Below are 11,200 nucleotides of genomic sequence, written 5' to 3'. Positions count from 1 at the left end.
TGATGATCCTGAGCTATTTAATGCGCATAAACACACACACAGCTTTCACAATCTTAAAAACAAGACATCTGAAAAAAAGATGAACAATAAACATGTCAATAAACATTTGGCTAAGTTCGCATTTTTACTGGTAACAAATATTTTTCCTGGAAGCAAATGGCATCAAAGCTACCTCTGGGCGAGTGTGAAGCAATATTTATTCCTTCCTACCTACACATAAAAGGCGAGGGGATTTTCTGATCTATCGTGTTACAAATTTCTACAACAACACAGCTCTATAGAAATACAGCCCAAGCCTTTTGACAAGAACTCCACAGCATAAACTAACATTATTTTTCAAACCTCAACTGTTTTTATTTTTATTTTTTTAAGTAAACAGTGGTATTAAGTCTTTCTAAATGTTTCTTTCTTGAATGGCTTACAGAAAATGGCATCCTGGGACCTTTAGCTCTGTCTCCAAAATTTTCTTTCAAGGATCTGATCCATGAAGTTTCTCAAAAAAAAGATAATATACCTCACCTAATAAGACAGGTCAAAACAGTCTGAAAAATAGATGTGTCCCAGCAGAAAGCCTCAAGACTTTTCAAATTCCTCAAAAATGGCACTGTGCTAAAGGCCCCGGAGGATGGCTATCCGAAGGTATCACTCGTTGATATTTCTGGATGGTATGAGGTACTGCCTGTCATCACTGGTTGCCACGCATCATTTCTTGTAGATAAATGGTATTCATGTGATAAGCTGCCACCCAACTTGGGTGCCTCTGAGCATTCCAATAATATGACTGAGAAGCAGCAGCGTAGTATTCCTGCCACGCCCTGTAGTAAGCTCTCCAGTACTCCTCATAGTCCTGGTAGGTCTCGGAAAAATTCAGATGGGTTTCCCTGTGGCAGTCGTACCAACTGTCCTCCTGGGGTTCTGTCTGCATTCGATAGGAAGACCGCCTGGGAGGGTTTCTCCGGCTCTGCTTAGCTCTCTGGGTAGCCCCCTCTTTATGCCTTGCCTTTGTCTGGATTTCAGGTGATTCCTGATACTCTACTGGATTAGGGATGTTGTTTCCATTCAGAGGCTGCTCCAAAGAGATATGGCCATCCACACGAGTAGAGTCCGCGTCTTTCGGCTGAGTATCAGAAGAGCCTTCCAAGTAGGACTTATTTCCTTTGCTCTGGGAAGAAGTCCTTGAGCTGTAAGAATCACTGTCACTCTCAGAGTCTCCAGATTGACTGCTACTTGCCAATACCTGCACTCTCTCTTCAGGAATTCTGTTTCTTACAAAACCATTTTGAGGATTGACAGTCTGATCCCCAGGACCCGTGTAATGCCTGATGATTTCCACAGGTTTCTCTAACCCCTCTTTAATATAGTGTTCATAATCCTCTACCAATTCCGAAAAAGTCAAAGAGTATGGCAGATGGATTTTAAAGGACGACAGACAAGGAATTTTAGGGAGCGACACAGGTATAGCTTCTTTGACCTGGTGCTGACCAGTCGAGTTTTCAACAGAGATCTGAACAGAATTCTTCATCGGCTCTTCCAATTGTATGCCACAGCCCACTTCTTTCGGTGACACTGCTTTTTCGATGATTCCACACTCTGAGTGGCTTTTCACAGGAAGCTTTTGTTTGGTATTATTTTTTGATTTGACTAAGAGTGCAGATACAGAAGTATTTCTGGATGAAGCCACATGGTTACCATGAGCTTTCGGAGTTGGAAAGGTTCTCTCTATTTTTTGAATCTGCTTTTTTAAGGGCTGGGTAGGTACACTTGCTAAGCCATATGTATGCATAGCAGCTTGAACCTCCACATCCCAATCCGAACATTCTTCCATCAGACCAGGAGGAATGGGATCTACATAAAAGGAACAAAAGAATATTAAAATTCTTGAGCTGCTCAAGACCAGCAATTTTTGAATGACTTCATAAAGCTTTCCATGGTAAAGTAAGAAATAATATATACTAATAATACACTAAGAAGCTTAAGAATTGCACTTAGTATTTTAAAAGACCCAAGCAATCCTCGCAGTAAAGAAATACACCCCAAAATATGCAAGACCCATCCCATACTCACAAGCGGGATCTCCCCATACCTCCCACTCAGAAAGAACTTCTGCTAGGACATACAAGTCTGCAGAAATTCCCCCATCTCTTCCCCTCCCACTCTCCCCAACTCTTCCCCTTTATCTCACTACTGCTGACAGCAAAACAAGATTATTAGAAAATGGATTGTGCTCCCCAGAGCTTATCAGCTGGGGAATATTACGACTGCAACTCTGTACCCAAGTAAATCTGCCACCCTATACTCCCAACAGGGAGGAATCACTGCCCCCAACAGTGGAGAAAAACCTCTATCTGGGAACAAGTTAAGACGACTATAAAAAGATCTGTGGCCTCAACAGCACTTGCAAATTTTTAAAAATTTGCTGGCTCCAGCTCTCTAAATTTCCTATTGCATCCAGGAGGGATAGTTTGCTCCCACCTGCACACTCAGACCTTCCCAAAGTGTGATCAGTTTTCACCTTAAGCAGACAAAATACACAAAGCCCCTGATTTACACAGGTCTGCCTGTCTGTTCGTGCTACTGGGGCTCCACACAGATGTATCCACTATTGAATCCCTCATTCTGGACTCTTCAGCTGGGGCTCTTGATCTTTAGCTGAACAGATCCTCTGACAAAAACTCGATTCCTACTGAGGTAGTATCCCTTGTTTGCCTACCACCCTTCTCAAATAGGCCGACTGCCCTCCTACTCCTGTGCCAGGTGCTTCACCTGAGCAGTCTGCTATCATACAAGCTTCTAGTCCAATATAAATCCAACACCACGAATATAATTTTCTCATGATTTCAAGGCTCCGAGAACATTATGTGAAGATCGAAATATGTCATTCTCCAGTATCCAAAGGCAAATTTTATTTATCACTACATGCTATGATACTGAATCCTACTGAAGGTCTTAACCCTCTTTTACCAATTTTCAATTTACTATTTTCACATTATAATCATCTGACAGATTATCAATAGACTCATACATAGAGTTAACATACTACAGAGTCTTAAAAGTGACATGGGGCACCTGGGTGGCTCAGTTGGTTAAGCATCCGACTTCAGCTCAGGTCATGATCTCACAGTTTGTGGGTCTGGGCCCTACATCAGGCTCTGTGCTGACAGCTCAGAGCCTGGAGCCTGCTTCAGATTCTGTATCTCCCTCTCTCTCTACCCATCCCCCACCTATGCTCGCTCACTTGCTCTCTCTCAAAAATAAAATAAACATTAAAAAAATATTATTAAAAGTGACAGAGAACCTAAAGACTGTTTCAAAAAACAAGTATTTTGTAAATCAGGACACAAGCTTAGAGCAATTAAAGAAATTTGTGAAAAGATCACAAAATGAGCTATGACAGAGCCAGAACTCCTAGAATCCACAGAATTCCCAGACCTATGCTTAATCTAACTTTATAAAAATCACTAACGGAGTTAAATATAAATCACTGAAATATTCACTGCTATATTTATTCAATAACTACTTATCCCATATTCTAGAAGGTCATATATATGTAAGTGTACAATTATGTATATATACACATATATACTGGTATATACATATATATGCACACATATATGTACATATACACATGTATATACACACATACACACTAATATGCATATATTAACATACATAATAAATGAGCCACATTTCTACACAACAGTTTTTAAAGTTTTCAAGAGATCATTAATAGTTTCAGACATGCAGTTTCCAAGGTGGCACTAAAACAAAAAATCAGCTTGACAAATGACTCATTAAATCAAAAGAAAACACTTCAGGGGCACCTGGCTGGCTCAGGTCACAAGAGCACAGGACTCTTGACCTCAGGGTTGTGAGTTCAAGCCCCACACTGGGTATACAGATGACAAATAAATAAATAAATATTAAAAAGGAAACACTTAAAATTTTTCAAAATAGCATTTAAATTAAAGATATTATTCCTTCCTTCTCCATGGTGACAAAGGAGAATACAGCAAGAATTACCTCCACAGCGACAAAAGAAGTGAAATATATGCCCCCTTACATAAAACAGTGAAATCAAATTGCAAGGCTAAAAGCTAAAATACAGAGCTAATACAGTAGTAAAATAATTCTCATTTCTCATGTGCCAGGAGTTAGCTTGCAATCTTCTCCTTGCTGCTTATTAGCTGTAAGAACTTAGGCAAATTACTTCACTTTTCAATGTCTCGATATCCTCATTCACAAAAAATCGACAATAAGGGTACACACTTCATAGAACCATGCTGATAATTAACCAAGCTAACATATGGAATAGGACCCAACACATCCTAAGTGCTCCGTGTCAGCTGTTAATTTTATGAGGCCTATCATCAATATCACTATTCTTTTGACAGCAAAATGACACAGACAAAATATACCTGGTAAAGGCAGAAGGTTGATGTTACATTTCTGGGCAATTTTCATCATCACATTTTCTTCTTCTCCCCGACAACAGTAGGTCACTGTCAACCCCAAGGTACCTAAAGCAGAGGGACTATTAATTAGTAAATCATTTCCACATAAATGACATTCTACCTGTCATATCTTCCTCCTAAAGAAAGCAGCCAAACTTTTCACTTCCTTTTTTTTTTTTTTTACCAAAACGGCCAGCTCTGCCAATCCGATGCATGTATGTCTCCCAATCCAATGGTACATCCAGATTTACAACCAGGTTCACCTTCTCAGCATCAATCCCTCGGGAAGTCTTGAATTGAAGAGGAGAACAAGTGTTTGCATTAACTGCCACACAGGCTCCAACGCACACTAGATTATTCTACTATAGTACGACCAAAACCCAAGTGAAGAACAGGAAGGAATTCAGGAGCAAAGGAAAAGGAAATTAATTTCTAATGACTAGCTTCAAGAATAAAGATGAAAATATAAGACTTTTAAGAAAGCATGTTCCCCAGCACTGGAAAGACAATTCCCTTCTGGTATTCTTTTTTTTTTTTCCAACGTTTATTTATTTTTGGGACAGAGAGAGACAGAGCATGAACGGGGGAGGGGCAGAGAGAGAGGGAGACACAGAATCGGAAACAGGCTCCAGGCTCTGAGCCATCAGCCCAGAGCCTGATGCAGGGCTCGAACTCACGGACCGCGAGATCGTGACCTGGCCGAAGTCAGACGCTTAACCGACTGCGCCACCCAGGCGCCCCTCCCTTCTGGTATTTTTATCAGACACACCCATGTAAAGTAATAGTTGAAACCTGTGCATCTGACAAGAGAGCCCAAGTCAAGATGGATTAGTCACCCAACCCGAACGAGAAATATACCAAATCTGTGGAAATGAGGACTCTGCAATGAAACTGCTTCAGCTTGGCCATAGCATCAAGACGCTGATTCTGATTCATGTTACCTAAAAAGACCCAAAAAGAAAGTCATATAAAAACAAACTAACATATTTATCAAATACACAAAAAGCAGAATTCCTAACTACCAGTCTTAACGCTTTAAAAATATACCAAAGTTAACTCTATCCTTATATACAAATATAGGCTAAGACCTAAAGTCAGAATCTTTTAAAATACGGTTAGGGAGTCAACTTGAAATTCAAAAACATATTTTATTTCAATTTTTAAAAGTCTATTTACCCATTTTGAGAGAGAGAGAGAGAGAGAGAGAGAGAGAGAGAGCAAGCAGGGGAGGGACAGAAAGAGAGGGAGAGAGAGAATCCCAAGCAAGTTCCATTCTGTCAGCGCAAAGTCCAACATGGGTCTCGATCCCATGAACCATGAGATCATGACCTGAGCCAAAATCAAGAGCCAGACACCCAACCGATTAAGCCCCCCAAAAATCAATTTTAAATGGTGACTAGGTTATGCCTGCAGATATACCATTATATCCGCAAGGTTACATATGAAGTAGAACAATTCTTAGAAAAATTGCTTTAATCAGCAGTTTATAAATTTGGTTTTGAAGTGTGATCTACAGTCAAAATATTGTCCATTAGAAAACAGTCTCCCCAGTATCTCATAATATACAATAATGAGACAAGCTTATGCTAACAGGTTACAAACTAAGCTATCAATGAGAACTCTAAAAAGGATCTTACTGATCAAAAATTACTTTAAATCTTTCATTTCTATTAGGCCAGCAGTAATAATTTAGTTTTCTGTCAAAAATGAATCATCCTGGGGCACCTGGCTGGCTCAGTTGGTAGAGCGTGTGACTCTTAATCTCAAGGTTGTGAGTTTGAGCCCCACACTGGGTATAGATATTACTTAAATATAAAATCTTAAAAAAAAAAAAAATCATATTCACCTTCCTCAAGACCATAAAGCAGTTAATTCAGTAGCAGCTCACAGCATTTTTACAATGATTATGTAAAGAAGCAAAAGATGTTGCACTGAAGATAACAAAGGCAAACTTTATAAAATTATTGAGCTCTTCATGGACAATTCATTCCAATTTTCTAATTTCGTATGATGTACTAAGTTACAACTTAAAAAATAAGAATATTGAGGGGCAACTGGGTGGCTTGGTCTTAAGCATCTAACTCTTGACTTCAGCTCAGGGCATAAACTCGTGGTTCCTGAGTTCCAGTCCCACATCAGGTTCTGCGGTGACAGTGCAGAGGCTGCTTGGGATTCTTTCTCTGCTCCTCTCTCCACCCCTCCCCTGCTCACTGTCTCTCTCTCTCAAAAAATAAACCAAAAATAAATAAATAAAAATAAGAATATTGATATATCAAATTCCAATGAAAAATTAACCTGAAATTTCCTTTACTCTAAAGACTCAGTGTAACCTCACACTTCTAAGACAACTCGGGAAGTAGCATTTCTTCCTCCTGACTTTGGAGAGGCTTCAAGTCAGGATACTAAACAAAGATTAAAGTAAGATATAAACTTACCCGAAATACACTCAGCAGGAAAGCCTTTAGAAGAAAGAATATCAGCCAAATGTTGCGCTCTATGAAAAATAACACAGATGTTATAATTTTATAAATATGGCCCCATGCCTATCCTTTATTTCACAAGTTCCCCAAATGACCTTTTAAGGTACATTACCTGCTGTGCAAATTAGAAAAGACTAAGGCTTGATTAAACGGAATTCTGCTGAACAGTTCCTGTAAATGCTGAGCCTTTTCCTCAAAAATCTTATGGGCCAAAGGGTATGAATTGACAACTCTGTAATACTGCTTCAAACCTGCAAAGAAGAGTCCTCTGTTAAAACAAAACATATTTGCTATATCCTAATAGCAAATATGAAAGCAACAGCCAACTAGGCAAGGGAAAGCTCCAGAGTATCACAAACAAACCAGTAATGTAAGTATCCAATATCTGTACTCACCTAGGAGACTCGGATCACTGGAATTTAGTCTTACAAAAGTGGGATCTCTCATGTACCTTGTCAAAGCATTAGCCAAATATTCAGGGTAGGTGGCTGATACGGCCAACATCTGTTTACTTGCAGGCAAGGAAGAATAAATCCAGCTGCAAAATACAAGAAAAACACACACCATGGAAACTAATCAAACAGTAACTACCACCTGTTAAAGCTAAAGATAGACACTTTAGGACACCATTTTAATAGTCCAGCAAGTTATTTTTCTTACTTTATTTGCTCCTGGAAGCTGCCTTCTTCTAAAAGCTTATCTGCTTCATCAAGAATAAAGAGACGTATACTGCCTGGGTTCAAGTAGTCAAGTTCTATTAGTTGTTTAATTCTGCCTAAAGTCCAGAAAAAAAGCATATTGAAATATTTAAGATGCACTGAATTTGTGCAAATCTCAGCCAGTGTTGTTACTCTACTCACTCACAGGTTATACTGTTGATTTTCTTGACCCGACCTTCGTTATTATACATTTACGCACCGAACCACAAATTAGAAATGTTGAATTCTATCTTGCCTAAATCCATTATTTCTTCCTCATATTTCACCACCAATAAGCACAGATCATAAACACTATTCCCATCAAAAGACTTGAATGCTAAGGCCCTGAATACTAAATTCTGATCTGAGTGATTCTTGATTGAATGATTAATAGAGAAGCAAAGAATAAATCCCAATCCATGGCTTAGAAAGGCTTCTTGAAAATCATCTCCTTTCTCCTCTTTTCATAAGCCAGTTCCATAGGTGCACTTAAACAGCCTCAGGGATGGAGATTTCCTACATTCTGCTGGTAATTCCAGTCACGTCTAAAGCTTCGCTTATAATCCTCAAAATAATTATCAGAGTTATCAAAGATTCCCATATTCTTACATCAATTATTTTATATTACCTATATTAAAAGTGTTCAGTTCCTTAGAAGCCCCAGTTATGAACAGTCATTGATATCTTACCAGGAGAGCCAACAGCAATATGACACTTTTTAAGTCTGGTTTTGTCTTGTGATAATGGAGTCCCTCCAATAAAGACATGACACTCTAAGCCTTCCATTTTTATTCCAATAGCTGTAATAACAGAATGTATCTGTACAGCAATTTCTCTTGTAGGAGCCAAGATCAAAATCTAAAAAAGCATAAAATATACACACTTTAATGAGTCAGTGGAACAGATACATGTGGTTGGCACATTTTGCATTATAATGAGCTAGTTTTCATTTAACCAATCATTTTAAATGATGAGTTTTTACTGACAAGGGAAACGATTCCATTCATTCACATATATATTCATTCAACAAACACTGAGTTGAATGAATTGCCTACCTACTAGGCAACATATAAGTTGCTGTGGAGTCAAGAGTTAACAATACACAGTTCTTGCCCTCAGGGCACTTTCATTCTGTGTAAGAAGACATACGATAAACAAACGGACATAAATAATGGCATACAATAAGAGTTGGGAGGGGGAGAGAAGTGCAAAAAGAAGGGAAGGAGTTATTTTAAATGGAGCAATCAAGGAAGGCTACTAAGGAAATAACATTTGAGCAGAGACCTAAATGTACACGGCAGAGTAGAGCTTAGCTATGTGACACCTGGGGAAATGATTTTGGGAAGAGAAATAGCAAATGTAAAGGCCTCAAGACAGTAACATTCTTGGTGTACCTGAGGAATAGCAGGGAGGCCCTTGTAACCGGACCTAGTCAGGGTGAGATTTCTAGCTCCATGAAAAGGAGCTTTAGGGAGTCAAGGTGAGAACTTTGCAAAATAACTAACTACTGGAGGACAAAGTGAAACTACATGTTCTGAGCTAGGACAAGGAAAAAACTGCTTTAAAAAAAAAAAAAACTAGGAGAAGAAAATACGCCAAAACGGTTAACAGCAGTTTCGCTCTGGGTAGGTGAGATTATCAGATGCAGTTATCTGGTACTTCTTGACTTTTCTGAAGTTTCCCAATTTTCAAAAATAAATTTGAGAACACAAAGATCTTAAGTTTAAATATACAAATTTGGTTTATGGCACTTTTCAGGGTTTTGGCATTTCATCTACTCCCAAATTGTCAGAAACCAAAATCGCAAATACATCTCAAGCGTAGGTCTTTGGGAAGCTGAAGGATTTCTTACGTGCATAACCCAGGATTTGGTAGATATAAGAGTCAAGAAGCTTTGAATATGGATATCCTGGCATACTGTTTATACATAACATGCGCTTGAAAAATCTTTGTTGAAGAAATTATTTCCAAACCTAAATCTCTTATTAGTTTGGGTTCTCTTAGACCTACTCCAAGAGAACCTAGAAGATGGGAGATCAACAGGATAGACTCACAAGGCTGTAAGAACCACCTGCAGTTACCAGCAATAGCCAGAGCACTACATTATCACCAATCAGGCCAAATACTAAATCTTATCACAACCGGATCAGCAAGTAGAAGAACAAAGAAAACCTATCTGTATTCCCAAGTACTGAAAAAACTGACACACATGGCATTATTCTATTTAAGATGCGGTGATAAAAATTTCCAAATTTCTAACACTAATAACATATCCTTGGTCACCATCCACACCACCAGCACCCAAAGGCTTTAATGTCTACTTCTATGCTTTTCATATGGCTCACCTCAATCATTCGTTAAATTCACCTCTTCTCTCAGGAGCTATGGTATTGCGTCCAACCCGCGATAATAAAATCCACGTAACATACCCTCCTTTGGGTCCTCTGAGTTAGACTCACCTGGGTACTTAGGTTTTCAAGAACCAGAGAGTCCAAAGCAATGGTAGAGAACACACACGTTTTCCCGGTGCCAGATTTAGCTTGAACAATTAAATCTGAGGAGAAAAAATATATACTGTATATCGCTAACCAGTACCGACTAAAGAAGCTTAGATACCGACACGAAACCACATGATTACAAGGGTCTCCAGAAGATCACTGGTTGGCACCTTCGTTTTTAGTGAACTCTCAAAAAAGCATCGGGCCATATCCAGAAACAGGGCTCGTCCCTGAACCTCTACCGTTTATCTTCTCGAACGGAGAGCCAACCGTCACCGTGAAAAGGACCGTAACCATCAACGCCACGTCTCTTACAGGGGAAACTGAGGCTCGAAAGCGTGCAGCGCCCGGAAGCAGGCCGGACCCCGCACCCGCTCCGGGACTCCTCCGGGACCCTCCCGGCCCGCGCACGGCCCCCGCCCTCACCGAGCCCGCAGCGCCCCAGCGGGATGGCCTTGAGCTGCACCGGCGAGGGTCGCTCGAAGCCGGCAGCCCGCAGCCCCTCCAGCACCGGCCGCGACAGCAGCAGCGACTCGAAGTCGGCCGGCTCGGCCAGCAGCACGTCCCCCGTGCGGGTCCGTGGGCCGCTGACGTCGTGAGCCGTCCGCAGGCTCCGCACCGGCCCGGGGGGTGGCTCCGAGGCCGCGAGCTGTTTGGCCACACGCTCCGCCGGCATAGCGGCCTCCACCTTCGCTAAGGCCGCTGAGGCTTCAAACGCCGCCGCCATCGTAGCCGCGCCGCCGGATCTCGCGGTACTTGAAGCGAGGGAGGGAGCCTAAGAGCGAGAAGAGGAAAAACTTTATTGGCAGTCCTCCCAGGAAGACACGCTTCGGCGAGGGGCGAAGGGACGGAAGTCGGAGGCTTAGGAAGTCTCGCAAGCAGCGATAACGACAAAACAATGTGGCCCGAGGAAGGCCGAAAGGAGGAGGAGAGAGAGGCGGGGGCTACCGGTGTGCGGCCTCGGGCAGCCTGCAGAGGGCGCCGCGCGCACACAGTGGGGGCGCCGCCCCTCCTCCCGGCCCTCCGTGGGCGGTCCGCCCAGTCCCGCGCTCCGCCCCGCGCCACCCTCCGAA

At 41.3% G+C, this 11,200-nt stretch overlaps 1 protein-coding gene and 1 non-coding gene across 2 annotated transcripts; one reads left to right on the top strand and one right to left on the bottom strand.

Moving 5' to 3' along the window:
• On the bottom strand, positions 1-11,182 carry DDX20 (DEAD-box helicase 20). The gene is made up of 12 exons (XM_023258980.2): positions 11,076-11,182; positions 10,554-10,902; positions 10,089-10,183; positions 8,319-8,487; positions 7,592-7,706; positions 7,327-7,469; positions 7,044-7,182; positions 6,887-6,945; positions 5,310-5,392; positions 4,636-4,741; positions 4,416-4,517; positions 1-1,845 (listed from the first exon to the last, which is right to left on the bottom strand). Exons 2-12 carry the CDS (start codon positions 10,852-10,854, stop codon positions 686-688), a joined length of 2,472 nt encoding a protein of 823 aa, XP_023114748.2. The 5' UTR covers positions 10,855-10,902; positions 11,076-11,182; the 3' UTR covers positions 1-685.
• TRNAK-CUU lies at positions 6,175-6,247 on the top strand. Its single transcript has one exon. It is a non-coding gene; the product is annotated as a tRNA-Lys (tRNA).
• Positions 11,183-11,200: the final 18 nt, after the last annotated feature.

Source organism: Felis catus, chromosome C1, assembly GCF_018350175.1.
Source record: "Felis catus isolate Fca126 chromosome C1, F.catus_Fca126_mat1.0, whole genome shotgun sequence".
Classification (NCBI taxonomy): Eukaryota; Metazoa; Chordata; class Mammalia; order Carnivora; family Felidae; genus Felis; species Felis catus.
The sequence above is the reverse complement of the archived record's forward strand: the minus strand, read 5'-3'. Positions and strand labels throughout refer to the sequence as shown.